Source organism: Lactuca saligna, chromosome 2, assembly GCF_052625555.1.
Source record: "Lactuca saligna cultivar CGN05327 chromosome 2, ASM5262555v1, whole genome shotgun sequence".
In the NCBI taxonomy this organism is placed as follows: Eukaryota; Viridiplantae; Streptophyta; class Magnoliopsida; order Asterales; family Asteraceae; genus Lactuca; species Lactuca saligna.
Window position 1 is genome coordinate 63,749,331 of NC_136418.1, and position 18,766 is coordinate 63,768,096.

At 35.7% G+C, this 18,766-nt stretch overlaps 1 protein-coding gene across 1 annotated transcript; it reads left to right on the forward strand.

Annotated features, from left to right (window-relative positions):
• The first annotated feature begins 1,807 nt into the window (after positions 1 to 1,807).
• Positions 1,808 to 7,610, forward strand: LOC145031041 (protein CLT1, chloroplastic-like). The gene is made up of 10 exons (XM_078979493.1): positions 1,808 to 2,367; positions 5,101 to 5,246; positions 6,036 to 6,073; positions 6,169 to 6,284; positions 6,377 to 6,473; positions 6,558 to 6,593; positions 6,676 to 6,726; positions 6,860 to 6,983; positions 7,125 to 7,250; positions 7,345 to 7,610. Exons 1-10 carry the CDS (start codon positions 1,901 to 1,903, stop codon positions 7,512 to 7,514), a joined length of 1,371 nt encoding a protein of 456 aa, XP_078835619.1. The 5' UTR covers positions 1,808 to 1,900; the 3' UTR covers positions 7,515 to 7,610.
• Positions 7,611 to 18,766: the final 11,156 nt, after the last annotated feature.

Genomic DNA, 18,766 nt, shown 5'->3' on the forward strand with positions numbered 1-18,766 from the left:
GTACAAACATGGTCATATAAAGGTGGGGTTTATGTGCAATGAGTTAAACAAGTGAATGAAACAATAAGTAAATGATCGACTAAATGAAACAAATTCACGATTTGTGAGGGCTCCAACTCTATGTTGGATAATTTAGCAATGTGATTGCAAGGATGATATGATATATAATCAATTATATCTAAATTGGTACTTGAAAGTGTTAACAAGCTCTAACACTTCCCATTCACTAAATTATCAAATTCAAAACAAGCTCTTTGAAAATAACCTAACCTTCTAATTTAAGTCTAAACAAACTCTTAGATAGAAATCAAAAGGTTGCAATTAGATTTATCTGAATGTTCCTAACAACACCCAATACCCCTCACAAGATCAAGAGCGTGTGAATAAGATATACATTAAATTCATTCAATGGAAATCAATTTAATGCTTGTTACCTAGTCCAATTCACAAAACAATTACAGATTTTGCAATTAGATAACTTGAATAATCTAACCCTAATTTAAATAGCCAACAAGAACTACCATTAGAAACAAACGTTCAATTAAAACAAGATCCAATTCACTAGATAAAAATGGAAAGCAAACATCAAGTTACATGATTGAAATCACAACTAAAAAATTCAAGACATAAAGTTGGACAAACTAGGGTTCTAGCCACTCATGACTAGAACAAGATCACAATTCTAGAAAAATGAAATTAAAGTGCTTGCAAAATGAAATCAAATGTTCCCAAGTGTTAATCAACTACAAAATTCTCTAGAAGATCGCAAAAAGTGCTCCCAAAATCGATGAATAGAAAAATGAGGTTGTTTGCCTCTTTTTGGAAAAGATGAGAAATCGGTACTAAACTCACGCCCATGTTTATACAGCCTGTGTAAATTAACATTGTCGTTTACACTGTCCGTGGAAACGCAAAAAGTAGAACGCTCAAACTGTTGTTGTGGATTTCAAATCCACGACCTGCGGAAATTCATGCTTTAATTTTCCACAACCGTGGAAATCTCTAACTGCGGAATTTCCCCAATTTTCTACAACTTCTTCCTCTATGATCCGAAAGCTGTGGAATATTGTCCACACCTTCTAGTTACCTCCCTAAGTGAGTTCCCACCTCCAAAAGTTCTTGAAACATCATAAAATAGTGTGAGTAAAATAATATCATGAAATATCCCGAAAACATGTAAAATGCATGAAGTTAAGCCTAAATGTAATATAATGGTGTGGAATAAAAATGGATAAAATGCACCTAACACATGTACACACGGTTATTTATTTGAGGTCGCTGCATAAAACTAGTGTGTATAGATTGTATCTATTCCTAAAATTAAATATCTATTTTGAAGTGTTTAATATAATTTTTTCAATCAAATTTCCGATTTTAAGCTCTTGTATCGTAAATACTTTCTATTTAATATGTCTGTGTTACTTTTTGTTAGGTTTTAGTAAAAGCGAAATTTCTCTCAAAATTCAATAATTATTTATTGGATTTCAGAAATATTTCTTGAAATTTTGGATTTTTTTTTTCAAATTCGAAATTTTGGCCTGAAATGCAGTATATTTGTACAAAAATTACTGTGTTTTTATAAAAAAAAAATACTTTTTTTTGTCATATTCCACACGTGTTTAGTTATTTTTTTTTAAAGATATACATTATATATATTTTTTCTTTAAATAACATTCCTCACATGTTGGTTATTTAAAAAAAAAAAGTAAATAAATTTGATTATTATCTTTATTTTTACGTCATATTATTATTATTTTATCTTAAAGAAATGGAAAAAAGTTGAGAGACGGCGACGCTCTCCTTGACCCACGTCAGATATTCATTTGCCATATACATTACCCTCGGCCGCTTCCGATCTCTGTTCCTTCCATTTGTTTTCTTTTTTCACAATCCGGTCGATATGGCGGCATCCTGCCACCGAATCTCCACCGGCAACGCCTTATCAGCTGATGCAAATTCGCATATACAAACAAAGCGGAACCGACGACTATCCTCTGAATCACAATTCCTCTCTACTCCAAATCAATGGCAAAGAGGCGGTATCGTTCTGACAACGAGTAGGCGACGATGGCTGATTGAAGCGGTGCCACCGGTGGAACGATTTGAAGACGACGGAGGAGAGGAGAAGAGGAAATTAATAAGTACGGTTTGCTCGTACGCTTTACAGGACAAACAGGACGTTGTCGGAGACGAGGATGAGGAGACGGTCGAAAACGTAGATCGAGATTGGAGGCGGAGGAGGACGGAGGTTGCTGTGGCGGCGATTGTTACAATGGCGCTAGGAGTAGGGAATCGAGTCCTGTATAAGCTCGCTTTGGTTCCATTGAAGAAGTACCCGTTCTTCTTAGCTCAGCTCGCCACTTTCGGGTACCACAAACCGATTTCTCTTTCTCTCTCACACACACAACCACACACATTAAAAAATTGAAAATGGTATCTTTGAACATGGCTTCTCGTCACTGTGATTTTCTAATATTTTATTTAAAATTTAGTATTGTTTTAATAGTGTTGGATATTTGATTTTTAACCTATTATTAAATCTAGAATGCTAGGATCCACTGTACTATTCCCATATCCCCTTCCTCCACCATAACTGACCTCCACTACCACCACACACATGAACGCATTATTTGCAGATTTAGTGGAGAGAGAGGAAATAGTGGAGGTGAATAGATGTCAATTAAATAAAAGTAAAAGGTGCAAAATGAAATGATGTTTTAATTAGTAGGTCCATATGAAAATATCTATATGGTTTATGGAATGTGCAATAAATACTCAACAGTGAGTGGTTTGGAAACCAAAAAAAAAAAAATCTGAGTGGTTTATTCTATGGGAACCAAAATGAATTGGTTGTTTTTGTTTGTAGGGAAGAAATATGTTTCTTTAAGAAAATACGATTCTTCATATATTTTTATTTTTTAATCTTTTATTTGTTTTTTGTTTTCAGTCATGGAGTGGATTAAAATTATAGCATGAGTCGTTGAAAATTATATTAGTAATCGTAAAGGTATATTTTTATTTCGGAGAATTACAAAAATGTTCAAAATGAGAGGGGTGGGTACACAAAATGACAATATTTTGAAAAAAAAAACATTATTTCATAAAATAGACTCTGAAATTACACGAATAGTCCCTATGGTTTAGGGTAATTTGCGCGTTTGGTCCTTAACTTATTTTTTTAACTCGGAAGGTCCCTTTGGTACCTGACTTACCTAAACATACTATTTTGCTCATGATTTTTTGATTTATTTAAATTAACACACCTCCAATCCCACCTCCTTCACCTTACCTTACCTACTCTATCATTTTTTTCTATTTAAATAATATTATTTTTAGGTAAGATAAGGACCAAACGTGTAACAAAAACAAACAGTAGAGACCTTCCGAGTTAAAAAAATAAGTGAGGGACTAAACGTGCAAATTACCCCAAACCATAGGGATCATTCGTGTAATTTACTCAATGTTTTTCTCAATATTTTTATACCAAAATTACATATTTTCTCAAACTATTTCACAAATAATAACATTTCATTTTTTCTTAAAGATTTTGTTTTTGGTGAATATTTACAAAGCAAATAAATAAATAAATAAATAAAATAAAAAATCCAAAATGTCTATTAGAAAACTAAGTTATTTTCCGGTAAATATTCAAAACATTGTTATTTTGTTTCCTTGTGATATCTCCTATTTTATTTTAATAAAATTTTAAATATAATCCATTAGTATGTTAAAGTTTTAATAAAATTTTATATAATCTATTTTGTAAAAAGAGACGTTTGACTCATTCCTCAATTGTGATTCATTCATTATTGCTTATTGCTTAAAGCAGAAATGGACCATCTCGGTAAACCCAAAATTCTGCACGTCTATTAACGTGTCACGTTTACCAAAGAAATAGAAAAAACTTTGTTTTACCTTCCTTCATTCTTTATTCATCACTATTAGTATAACTTATTACTATTATTGGAATTGGATTATAGTATACGATAAAGGTTAATAACTAGATTACGCTATTCTATGTTTGCTATTTTTGTAACGATGTTTCTTATACGTATATATATATTTTTGATCTATATAACAATTTGTTTATTAGATGAAATATCCAAATACAACATTTTACCTATATACCCTTTTTAACTAATCAAAACGTCGTTGCATAATCGGTGTAACTTGCATAATTGGTAAAAAGGGACGAACTGAGTTTCCATATCTAATAACCTATTTGCAAAATAAAATAATAAAATAAAATTACACCTTTATGTTTTAGATTCTAAAGGATTTCTCTTTAATCTGTCCAATTAGTTTTAGTTTTCAAGGGTGGGTGCCAATTTGACTAAGAATTATATTTTGTATTTTTGTTTTTTTTTTTTATCACCTTTTAATATTTTTTAGCAACTTGCAGTTTGGTAGAATTTGTTTTTAGTATTTAGTACTAATGGTATCACAAAAGACATGTAAAACCACACTAGGGTTAAACTTTTGTTGCATATTGTCATATTAAAAAAATGCAATATGAGGTTCGAAATCAAGATCTTTAATAATTAATATATATATATATATATATATATATATATATATATATATATATATATATATATAAGTGAGAATGAGTACAACATATAATGATATCTTTTTAAAAAAGATGTAGTATAATGGAAGGGATAGACGTGATGAAAGTTTGAGTTAATGTGTATCAATCCTTTTTGCTTTTTGTGTTTTGTTTGGTAACTTTTTAGAACTTCTAGTGGAATCTAATATTGCCCCTTTTCAAATATTTATTCTCATTTAATTTTTGATTGGTTATATGCTTATACATTTTTTTTTGCATCATTCCATGTACTTCACTCTTTAAAGATTCCAGTTGTTACGCTTTTTCTGCTTCATTTTCATGAAAATTGTAACATCTGAAACACCAATGATTTATTTGTCGAAATGGAAATAATAAAACAAAAGAAATTTTTGGATCTGAATTGGTACTTACTACAAAAGATTACAATTTAACGGTTTTCAAAAAAGGTGGATTGATACTTACTTTTGTGAAAAAGATGTAAATGCCCTTCTCATCCTGCTAATATAAGATTTGTATGGAGATTTTTTTAGATATGTGGCAGTGTACTTCTCCATCTTACATTTCCGATACCGAGCTGGCATTGTTACAGATGAAATGCTTTCCATGCCAAAAGCTCCTCTTCTTGTTGTTGGTCTCTTAGAAGCTCTTGGTGCTGTTTGTGGAATGGCAGCCGGAGGTAATAAATAATCCAAATCCAGTTTTTTTATCTTTATGTGCAAAAGATGTAAATGCCCTCCTTATCATCATTATAAACCTGGTCTATGTTTGACAACTAGCTTATTTTTCAAGTTTTTTTAAGTTGTCATGTTAGGCTCTGTTTGGCGCGTCACAGCTAGCTTATTTTTCGAGTTTTTTTAAGTTGTCATGTTTGTCAAACTAAAAAGTAGTTTGTCAGCTAGCTTTTTAAAAAGCTACCTACAAAAGTTTTTTATGAGCTTTTTTAAAATTTTCCAAATATACCTCTTATTCAATTATAGAAACATATTCTTTTAAATACCCTTTTATGTCATTTTATATCTTTCAGCTAGTTTTACCAAATATCATTTTTTATTAACTAGTTTTTCAGCTGTCAGTTAGCTTTTTATTTAACAGCTAACAGTTAGCTTTTCAGCTAGTACGCCAAACATAGCCTTAGCTGCTAGCTTTCTAAAAAGCTACTCAGACTAGCATTCAATGAGTTTTTTTTTTTTTGAAAGTTCTCCAAAATATACCTTTTATTAATTATAAAAAAAATTCAACCATCTACATGCCTTTTTATGTCATTTCATATATTTCAGTTAACTAATCATCATTTTTTATTGGTTAACAGCTTTTCAGCTAGTCTGCCAAACATACCTTATAAGTTCATGATCTTAATTTACTAATAACTTTCTACCATGTTCATTATTCAGATTTTTCTATTCTTACAATTAAAATATTGAAATAAAGATATTTTACTTAACATGTTCATCTTTTACTTCAACAGCCGTACTTTCAGGAGCAGCGATTCCAATTTTATCACAGGTAACTTGGGTGTAACTTTTTACTGTAATTTTTATTTTTTTCTTGTCATGAAATTGTAAATATTGTTGACTGGATTAGATGCTTAATATTTTCAGAGCTTTCTCGTTTGGCAAATCATCTTGTCATATATTTTTCTTAAAAGGAGATACAAATTCAATCAGTTATTCGGATGCTTTCTTGTTGCCCTCGGTGTCGTTATTACAGTTGCCAGGTATTTTTCCATCAATAACATCAACACCATACATGAATAATATATTTCCAAGGGTGTTTTTGTAATTTTCCCCTACTACTTGAATCTTACAGTGGATCTAGTGCTGGTTCATTAATGGAAGCCGGTATATTTTGGAGTCTTTTAATGATCGTTTCCTTTTTATTTCAAGCTGGTGACACCATTCTAAAGGTCCGTAATTTCTTTTATGAAATTTATTTCTTCTAATTTTTTAAATTTAATGTAATCATCTTCACGTTCATGTGTTCCCTGTAGGAAGTCATTTTCTTGGATGCGACTAAAAAGTTAAAGGTGTGTATAACTAATTAACTATAAAATATAAACATCTAGAATTTTTCTTATATAAGCTTATATTTTACAAATTGTTCAATAGGGAGGCTCTGTGGATCTATTTGTTTTAAATTCATATGGATCTGCATTCCAGGTATGTGACTTTACAAAATCAATCAATCAAGATGTTAAAAAGAAAACTATTAGACCAAATCCGTGAAAACGAACAAACCACAGGGACTAAAAATGTAATTTACCCTTACATTGTGTTTCTTTTTGTTTGTCAGGCGCTTTTTATTTGCCTTCTCCTACCATTGTTGTCAAGGTTATGGGGTATCCCTTTTCATCAACTCCCAAACTATCTTTCAGATGGAGCAGCTTGCTTTCTAAACATTGGCACTGTATCAAGTGGTAACAAAATTAGTTTCTTTCTCTTTTCAACTTTTCAGAATTGAGATGAAATTAACTAGTTATAATTATAATTATAATGTAGATACTTGCATTTTTTGTTAATCGATAATAGCAATATTTAACGTGAAATTCTGGTAACAGGATGTGAGGGAGCTCCATTGTTACCATTGCTGTTTTGTATAGTGAATATGGGGTACAACATATCGTTGTTGCATCTAATAAAAATCTCATCTGCTGTTGTATCTTCTCTTGCTTCAACAGTTTCTGGTATGTGTATTTTCATCCTTTTAACTTATTAAGCCATTTTATATGTCTCAAATCTTATTAAAATACCAATATATCTTTGAAATGTTGATTGCAGTTCCAATATCTGTGTTTTTGTTCACGTTGCCATTACCATATTTGGGGGTGGCGTCTTCTCTCCCACCAGGGTTTATAGGAGGTGCAGTGGTGCTTGTGATGGGGATGTTGATTTATGCATGGACACCATCCACACGTGCTCCAATTCCATCACCTTTCACTAGCACGTGATCATTATTACAAAGTTTGTAGTATAGAAATTGGTAGATTGTTGTTGTTGTTGTTGTCGACATAAATTGGTCAATTAAAGTTTTGGCTTTTTGATTACCTATTTCTCTATAAATGAAATTGAAAAAAAAAAATTGCTCGTTAAAACTATATTTCCTTTTATAAAGCCAAAAACATGCATAAATGAAAGTGACTAAGCATGGTATTGGCACAATAGGATATGTGATATTGAAATATGTTAGTTTGTTTAATTAATTGGAAATGTAAGAAAGTAAAAGATAGAAGTTGATGGGAATGATGTGAGGCATGTTTGGTGTCCGGTTTGGATATTTAGGATAAATGGATATGATTTATATAGATTAAAATGGCCAGGTAAGAATGTATAAGTTGAATTGGTTGATTATCTTCATTTACGGGTAATCCGACCAGTTGCGGTGGAATTTTTGATTTTTTCCTATGTAATAATAAATGGGTAAAGTGGTGTGTTACTTTGTAAAAACAGAAAAATGTTTAAATAGTCACCGTTAAGACGAAAATGTCAAATAAAAAATTACTTGTAAAATAAGATGTAAAAATAAAACTGATTTTAAAAAACATAAAAAACAAAGTTATAAAAAAAAGTTTGGAAAAACTATAATCAACATTACCTGTTAAAAATATATATGTAACTGAAGTTCTAAAAATAATTATAAATGAACCTGAAAAAATATTTTTTAAAAAATCCTAATTTTAACAAATATAAAAATAATAATAATAAGTTTAAAAAAAAAGCAGATTGTTAGGAAAAAAAAAAAGTTAATATCAAATTTTTTAAAATACCATAAAAATAGACTGAATTGTAATATAGAAAAGTTGGGGGAAAGTTATAATAAAAGTTGGTGCGGATTGCAACAAAGTCATTAAGTTAAATAAAAATTTCGATTTTGATACCGTATTTTTCCTTTCAATCAAGTTATTATATCTACAATTTTATTGCAATATCAATCAAATGACCGATTATCCATATTCTCTCGGTAGCCATTTTTTCCAAATTGTAATAAAGTTACTAAGTTTACCAAAATTTCGATTTTAACACTATGTTTTGTTTTGTGTTTTTTTTTTTGTTTGTTTTTTTTTTTTTTTTTTTGTTTTTGTTTTTGTTTTTGTTTTTTTTTTTTTTTCAATTATGTCGATTTATTTACAATTTTATTGCAATATCAGATAATTGATCAGTTACCATCAATCTAGCAGGTTACCAAATAAATAACATGACTATTGTGATGTAGAATCCATGTCAGATCTTATGTGGTAGGATTGAGTTTCAAATATAGGGTTTGCATCGAACCCAATTTCACATATCTTCTCCTCTTATCGTCAGAGTATTTTTTTTTCACAAATGACGTCTGAAGGTCGGTCCAATGGTTCAAACTCACTTATAAGTAAGCGAAAATGCCATAATCACCCTTCAAAAGATGCTATTAAACTCGATTTGTACAAAAAGTAAATAAAGACACTTACAAGGTCGATCCAATGGTTCAAACTCACTAAGCATCTCCTAGATCGGCCTTGTATGGGTCTTCATTTACTTATTGTACAAATTAAGCTTCTAAACCACAATAACATCTACTGAAAGGGTGAGTATGCCATTTTCATTGATTTTTAAAGTCATTTCACTAATCACTATTTGATTATGATTTATGATTTCACAGTACTAGACTCAAATATGATTACATATATTGGTTGCGGTCCAATGTGCCATGAATATTCCTTTTTAGAGTAGAGAAGTTTGGTTCTCGTATATCATGCATATAAATGCATAGTAAAAGTCAAATACTAGGAGTGCACTCGCTATGTAATGTTGCAGAAAGTAAAAGTCAAATACCAGAGTGCACCGACGAGACTCCGATACAAGGTAAGATTAGCCACAATAGGTCCTATATATTCCACCTTAGAGGAGCATCCGACTGGTGCAACACCCGCTTAAGGCACATATTACAATATTTTCCACTTTGGGTCACCCATTATGTAAACTTCCTAGTGGGTTGCCCATCTTGAAATTGCACTCGTCTGGGCATAGTTAATTGTAAAGTTCTTATGGGATCCATTGCCCTCATGACTTTAAAATGCGTTGTGATAGAGAAGGTATCCATGCCCCTTATAAGGAATTCTTAGTTCTCATTCCCAACCGATGTGAGATCATATGTAGGTAAGCCCTTATTCTTATTATTTGAGAAATTTGCATGCTATTTCTAACATAAAATTAAACATTTAGAAGCCTAAAAACATAAAATTATACTTTCTATATTAAGGTCAACCGCCTTAAGGGGCTATTTGATATAGAAAATTGGAGGGAGGGAATTGGAATCATTTCCATTTCTCTTGTTTGGTTTACAATTGAAATATGAGAAATGAAAAAAAACTGCTTCTATTTCCACCTATTTAATTCTCTAATTTTTGTGAAGAAATGATGAGAAAAGATAGTTATCCAACACCCGAGAATTAGAAGAAAAAAAAGCCGAGAATCAAATTGAAGGTTGCAACCTCTGTTACGTTCCAAGTTCGAACCCTTTTTTCTCCTTCATCTCATCATCGGAGTTTTCTTCAATATTCCTACTATTTTGGCGATTACACAATTGATTTTGCAAGGGAAAATTGATTTAGGAATAATAATCGATTCAGAAGATTGGAACACTATTGATTCGCATGCAACTCTTTCCTCTTAAAAGGTAATTTGTAACGTCCGAAAAATCCAGAACCAAAAAATTTGTATTCATATTAAATAAACATCAACCAAATGTGATAATCAAACCCATAAGAAAGTCATATTGTATCAAGAATCATCCAAAATACATCAGAGTCAATAAAATGGAAAAACATGGTGTGTGCGATGTGATCATCCCGAGCTCTCCCCCTTCGAATTCGAAGTACCTGAAACATAAACTGAAAATCGTAAGCTCAAGGCTTAGTGGGTTCCCCAAAATACCTCATACCATACATACAATGGGCCCCACCTACCATCGGTCCCCGCGCGGTATACATACAAACACATATAATACATGTAAGAGTCACAAAGATAGTTAGCATACTATAACATAATCCAATGGGTCGGTATTGGTGCCTTCGACCCGTAAGTACTATGAGAAGACTTACCTAAATCAGAAGATAGAAAATCTCACATCCAAGTGTGCTTCACAACAAATCCTCTCACTGAACACAATTAATACCAACCTTAGTTACTATATAAGGTTAAGCCTATAAATCATAAGGCCCAATAATGGCCTAAGCCCAAACTAGGCCCACTAATGGCCCAAGTCCAAATAGAGAACCCTAAGGCCCAATATAGGCCTAAAAGTTCCAAAATGGCCTAAAGTCAATGTTTGAAGCTTCAACAGCTGACCCTTACATCGTGACCAACTCATGGTCACGTCGTGAGTATGAACTTGACACGATCCCAACTCAGCGGGTCAACTCGCCCAACTTCGATTCCAATCATCGTCATGTCGTGGCCACTCCTGAGTCACATCATTACCTAAATAAAATAAAACAGTCGCGAATGGCATGTATTCTCATGATGTGGCAGGCTCATCCTTACGTTGTGAGTGTTGCCTTGGCCAGCTTTGAGCATTAAGCTCTTATTCCATTAAGCCACTACTTGGGACTTTCCAAAGGGTCTTCCTTCACCCAAAAGATAATAAAAATCATAGCATTTTAGTCATGCATGTCCAATGTATGAATTAAACACTCACTAGGTCAAAAGATGGAAAATGAGATCAAGACTCATGCTTGGAGTCTAAAACCAACTCCAAAACTCATATCCAAAGCTTATAATATAAGAGTCGTCTCAATGATTCATAAAGTTGCCAACTTTATGGATCCCATTCATGATATCCAACTCAACCATGAAAAAAAGGAGCTTAAAACCTAGATCTATCATGCAAGAGGTAAAAAGGCTAGAGCTTTATGATTTACAAAGGTACAAAAGCTTATCAAGAAGGTGAGGTAGAAGCTACATTGCCAGGAGAATGCTCCACAAAAGTCTTCTTCTACTTAAATGAGCCAAATACCACCAAATAAGTTGTTCAAGGTCACCAAAAATGGCTAAGGACCTCAAGCAGGTCGAGATCAAGGTTTTCAGGAGGCTAGGGAATGAGGGAGGCTGAGGATGGGCAACCCTAGTGTAGCACCTGGTTCCTGGTACGTGAGTTTTGCCTTAGTAATTGTGTTTTTAGCCGTGGACTCGGCGAGTTGGAGGCCCGACTCGCCAAGTGGAGACGAGACTTTGGGGCGTGGATAAGATGGCGACTCGACGAGTCCATATTAGGGACTCGGCGAGTCTGCGCTGTTTGATGAAACCCTAATTTCCAAGGGTTTTCACGCTATTTAAACACCCATTTGCGCCCCAACTCCGCCCCATTCACCCCCAGAAGCTCTCCATACGTTCTAGCTCTTGTTCTTGTGAGTTTGAGGCATTTTAGTGTGTATTCTTGAAGATTTTGAGAAGGAAGTGGAGTAGATCAAGAGGAAGCATCTTAGAGTCCTCTCAGTGATTTCCTTGAGGTAAAACTCGTTTTCCCTCTGTCTATATGCTTATAACTCCATTAAAGTCTTCCTTGAGCCCTTCCCCAAGCTTGTATGTGCATCATATTCCGTAATAAATTGATTGGCCTCTAGATTTAGGCTTGGTTGAGCTCCAGGAGCTCAGATCTACTACCTTTATGGACCCATATTGCATGAAGACCTTAGATCTACTCTTTTGGTGCATTTTGAACCCTAAAACCCTCATGGATGAATATCTACACGTAAAGTTGGAAACTTTACGTGTTATTCATGCTCTAGAAACCCAGATCTATGAATGGAATGGACTAGATTTGAGTAAAATCGTGTATATGGCTCTTGCATGAAACAGACTCGGCGAGTCGCTCATCTGACTCGGCGAGTCTAGTCACGAGTCTCCGAGATTGTCCCCTTTTAGCTGTGTCGAGTTGTGTAGTGAGTCCAGGATGGACTTGGTGAGTTGGAAGCCAAAACTCACCCATAACGGAACACGATGAGTCGATACCCAGACTCGGCGAGTTCAAGGCAATCTCCTTAGATCAAGATCAGACTCGGCGAGTTGTTCATACGACTCGGCGAGTCACAGTATAAATTGTTCATCGGATGAAGATGAACTCGGCGAGTAGGATGAAGGACTTGAACATCAGTTGGAAGGAGAACTCGTCGAGTTAACGCGTAACTCGACGAGTAGAAACAGAATCCAGGTCATTCGTTTGGACATGGACTCGACGAGTTGGCGAGCCAAGTCGGCGAGTCGGGTCAACATGAAGTTGACTCTGACTTTGACTTAGGGCATGATCAGGGGTAAAATGGTCATTTTACCCAAAGGACAGTTAGCAGTTTTTGACTAAGTGTTTGGTGGGAGTTACAGCCGGAGTATTTCCGGAGCAGCAGTAGCAGCAGACAGACTATTCCCACACAGATCAGCAGCTACTCTGAGGTGAGTTTTCCTTCCAGTAGGAACGGGTCTACGGTACCAAGGCCGACCCGTGTAGACGAGATGTTAGCACTGGAGTGTGGGCCGAGCCCGTATCTCTTGGGTTAGTTGATTATGATATATGTGTTAGTATGATAGAGTTGTCTATACTTGTTGTCTGTGTGATACATGTATGTTATGGGTTAGCGGTTGAGTGTGGGCAAGGCCCGTATCTCTCCGAGAGTGGAGTGTGGGCTAGGCCCGTATCTCCCAGGTATTAGTGTGTGGGCGAGGCCCGTATCTTCCAGCTAGCGAAGTGTGGGCAGGGCCCGTATCTTCATGAGTGTGGGCGAGGCCCGTAACTCCTAGTTGAATGTTGTATGTTATATGCTTGCATGGTATGAGGTATTATGGGGGAGCTCACTAAGCTTCGTGCTTATGTTTTTCAGTTTTGGTTTCAGGGAAACCTCTTCAGCTAAGGGAAAAGAGTCGGCGCGGTAGCAGCATATCACACATACGCTTTTGTTTTTCCGCACTATGGATTTTCTGGGATGTACTCTGAATTCTTATTATGATGTCACAGGTTTTCAGACATGGATTATTATCATGAATGTTTTGTAATGATGTTTTATGTTTTAACCTAAATTAAAAAAATGAAATTTTTAACCGGTAATTTTTGGGTGTTACACCTAGTCCTTTCATTCCATTAAATACTCAAACGTTAGGGTTTTGGATCATCAGACCGTTTTACGCCATGAGGCTTCATACCTCACGTCGTGAGATTCGAAAACGTGGGTCAACAAGTTAATGGTCACTCATGATATGACTACGACATCTCACATCGTAACCCTCTTCCAAAAGGTTAGAAATTCAAGAAATTAAGTACCTCCAAGATTCGGATGTTACAAGTATCCCCCATTACAATCAGACTTCATCCTCGAAGTCTACTGTCGCAAATATGTAACACTCTAAATTTTCAAATAAAATTTTCATTTTTAAAATCTCATAAAACCCAATATCACATTTCTCATAAACCACAAAATGTATAAGTTGTCAAAACAAAAGGCAACAATGTTTGATAATATCCCATAATCCTCAAAAACATAATCTCTAACTGGTGTGTACAATCAAGCCGACGCCTTCCCGCGATCCTAGGAGGTACCTGAAAAATATTTCACACAACACTGTAAGCACAAAGTGAGTTCCCCCAAAATACCATATACAAAAATAATAATCCTCTCGTGGTTATAACTCAGCATGGACCCTCTGATCATACGTCTCGGTGAGGACCCGCCGGTCTCACGGCTCGGTATGGACCCTACGGTCATGTGTCTCAGTGAAGACCCTCTGTTCTCATAGCTTGGGTTGGACCCTCCGGTCCTGTATCTCAGGGAAGACCCTCCGGTCTCACAACTAGGTTTGGACCCTCTGGTCCTAACTCACTAAGGCACTTAATAAAATATAACATAAATCACCAAGACAAGATGCATAATATCACATAACTCAGTATAAGCACATACGAACCTTTGATCACACAGTATCACCACTACGGTAAGTATAGTGAGAAGACTCGCCTCGTAAGTAAACAAGTAGGTCCCGCACTCCACGAACGGTCTAGATTCCTCCTACATATCATACTTATCTCTAATTAACACTTTATAACCACAACCCTAAAAATTTAGGCTAACCCTTCTATAACTCTCGGAATAGGTGAAATACCATTTTACCCCTCCATGATCCCCATAATTCATGTCTTGACCAAACCCTAAAAGTCAACGGAAGTCAACACTCGAGTCAATAGTCCATGTTGACCCAACTAGTTGAGTGTATCTATGCGACTCGTCGAGTTCCTTCGTTTTCTCTGAAGTATCGGGAAAATCTAACTCAACTCGCCGAGTTGTAATGCGTCTAGACTATCAGGGAAAACCCTAGCCAACTCGTTGAGTCCCTTCAGTCCATTCTCTTATTTACACATTTTTAGGCAGAACTAAGGCTCCATACTCTAGATCTAGCCTTCTAAGGCTAAAGTATCACGTAAAGCTGCAAGCTTTACGTCCATGCATGGCATCTAGGGCTCAAAATTCCAAGAAAAGCTCTATAGAGGATTTGATGCGTGAAAGCTAGCCAATAGCTTGATAAATCTTGAATTTTTAGGTCCAAGGGACCTCATACTGTCAAGATCTGGAGTCTCAACTACATGTCAAGTTCAAACAATTTAAGGACCCAAAGAAAGGATGGAAACGACTATAAACTACCTAGTGATGAGATATAACCAAGCACTAATCAAGGTGAAAACTTTTTATCTCCAAATGGCAGCTACCATTGAAAGAACACCGGATCCAAAGGCTTCTTCTCGTTCCAATCCTTTTTGCTATTCAATCCCCTTCCAAAAATGCACTAATACACACAAATCTTAGCCTCTCTCTCTCTCTCTCTCTCTCTCTCTCTCTCTCTCTCTCTCTCTTTCTCTCACAGTGAATACAGCTCGCTTAGGGTTTCTCTCAGTGTGTCAAGATGATAAAGGAGGCGGAAATGAAGGCTTACCGTCCTACTCGTCTAGTTGGGGTCCTCCAACTCATAGAGTAGACTCTAAAATTCACGCGGCCATTTAACTCTTTACTCGGCGAGTTGGGGCCTCCAACTCTTCGAGTCACTCTGACAACATAAATATAAATTAATTAAATGTTATAACTGGGTGTCGGGATGTTACAATTCTCCCCCACTAGAATTAGACTTCGCCCTCGAAGTCATCCTCTGGAAACGACTCTATGTACCGCTCCTGCATCTCGGACTCCGGCTCCCAAGTCCACTCAGATCTCTTCCGATGCTGCCACTAAACTTGAACCAAGGGCACCTCTTTAGTCCTCAAGACCTTCACCTTCTTATCCAAGATCTCTACCGGCTTCTCAATGTAGTTCAGGCGTCAACCTAAATGTCCTCCAAAGGGACCACTGTCTTCTCATCGGCTACATACTTCCTCAGCTGGGACACATGGAAAGTGTTATGAATATGGATCAACTCTGCAAGCAGCTCTAATCGATAAGCTACCTTACCCACTCATGCGATCACTCAGAATGGACTGATGTATCTAGGGCCTAACTTTCCCCGTTTCCCGAATCAAATCACCCTTTCCATGGGGATACCTTCAGGAGGACAAAATCTCAGACCTGAAACTTTAGCTCTGAGCGTTGCCGGTCTGCGTAACTCTTCTGATGACTTTGGGCCGTCAGTAATATCTGTCTGACCTGCTGGATCTGCTCTGTCATCTTGAGCACTATCTCAGTGCCCCCCCCCCCCCCATAACTATGACAACCCGATATTTCAACTCTATGTAACGACTTAAAAAGTCAAGTATTGTAACCACTTTTGATATAATGAAATTAACTTCGAAAATAAAATGTACAAAAGTCTCTAATTAATTACCTACTATGTTAGATGTCATTAAACCGTGACCGTACGTAAAAAGAACGCCGAAATCTTACTTCGTATAAGGAAATTATGAATTTTCCAAGTTCGGCTTAGCGACAGACAGTTAAAAACTCGAAACGGAGATTGAGCGACTTTTGGCCGAAATGACCTAAATAAGAATCGAAGGTATCGACAATGGTTTTTCAACGGTAAAAAGTCTGGCAAAAACAGACGCCGGATAATGAAGTTATGAATTTCTAACGAAATTTTCTTATCGTGACCTTTTAAAAATAAATAATAAAAATAGTTTCAAAATTTGCCGACGGAGTCTAAACGAAAGTTGTAGAGCGTAGTCTCACCTACGTGTGGATATAACGAACGTTGAAAACGGAGTTCGTATGAAGAAGATATGAATTTTTGAAGTTTATTAAATAATAAAAATATAAATTTTATATTAAATTTCGGTATTATCCGAAGGAGGAGTCACCAGGCCAATCCGAGTTACGCCCAGCATACTCAAGGTCTAGGCCTCGGATCATCCACATCGCCCCTATGTGAGGCTATGCCCTGTCCCATACAAAGCTCCAAGGCAGTCGAGGAGGCGGTCACGCATGACGCACGCGTACGCCCAGCGTACCGAGGCAGTTCCTAGCCCCTATAAAAGGGATACGAGGGTTCCGAAGAAAAGGCACAATTCCTCTCATCTTTCTTGCGTTTTTGCCTCGTTTTCCGTGCACGTGATATCCCGAAGCCCCGGTTTCCTTGCTCAAGTCCCGAAGGTCGTTTGTGCTCCCGAGATTCCCGAGGATTCCGAGAAAATCCGCTTTCTCAAGTCGAAGTTCTGCTCGGTTTTCATCTCACTTTCTTCGATCTTTCAAGTGAGTTCATACCCCTATAAGCCTCACTTTTAAATGTTTTATAAATGCTTTTATATGCTTTTAGGGGGGGGGGGGGGATACAAGTAAAACACACGATTATTACCGTGTGTTATATAAAGTTTCATTATACGCTTTTTATCAATGGAATCATATGTGATTTATAACTATTATAGGGAAACTTTCGTATGCAAAATATACCACGATAACATCTTATCTTTTGAAATAAGAAATGATTTATGTATATATATAAATCAAAAACTTTGCTTATACTGTATGTATATGTGTCCATCTTTGGCACTACAAAAATTATACTTTTCATAACAAGTGACCATTTCACTAGGGGTTACTATACAAACGAGACACACTTTTAGAAAACTATAATAGGTATAGTTTTACGAGAACATCACGAAATTTTACATACTAGAAATAATATTTCAAGAAGTTACTTTCGTATACAATAACAAACGGACATTTTCACACGTAAATCTGTTTTATACTAAGTTTTGTGAGACATTAAACTTCGTGTACGCTTGAGTACACTTTTCAAGCCCTATATTATATACCAGAATCGCTTGGAGGGGGAGCATGGTGTTTGTGTATAAATCTATACATGATTAACACCCCCGCGCCCTACTGTTAGCTACGGTACACCATTTGGGGTGACAAACGTCAGAACATTCCAACGCCTGAAGAACGTTGTGTATAGGCATTTCTAGTCAAATAGCATGGTTATAAAACTCACATGGAGTATTAAAAACACATTGATTTATGGGGTTTTTCAGACGTATTGGCAATTTTATACGTACATTAATTAACTACTTAAGGCATGAAAAACCTTATCGTGATACAATTTTAGAACTTCTGAACCACTACCCACATACGGAAAAACATAAATTTTCTAGAAACGAACATTGGTATTGATAGAAGACTACATTTATACTAGTAGAGAATATGGGATTTTCTAGGAACCATCAAACAAAAACAAACCATTTTGTTTTAGTTCATGCAAACATTGTCATTTAATACTTATGAAACTCACCAGCTTATACGATGATCTACTCTTTCAAAACTACTTGTATGTCCCAGGGATTCCATAATTGCAGGTAACAAACAGTTTTTGAAGAGGGGATGCTGTGGCGCCAGTTTAAATTCATATTTTGGCATCATATTGTAGTTGGTTTTGAACGTGTACCTTTTAAACAATGTAAACTTTCAATTATATATATATGATGGTTATATTGCTTTCTATACTATGTATTACGTTAGCACATGAAGTCATCCACCCCCGAATGTTTTCGTCGTTCCGGTTTGGGGGTGTGACAATAACTCTCTGCCATACCTCTCCCCAACAGATGGGAGTCCGACACCTCCTCTTGTATAAAAGCTCAAAAGGAGGCATACCGATACTGGAGTGATGGTTATTGTTGTATGAAAACTCAATCAAGGGCAAGTAAGTTTCCTAACTTCCACCGAAGTCCACATGCGTGTAGCATGTCTTCGAGCGTCTGAATCATCTGCAC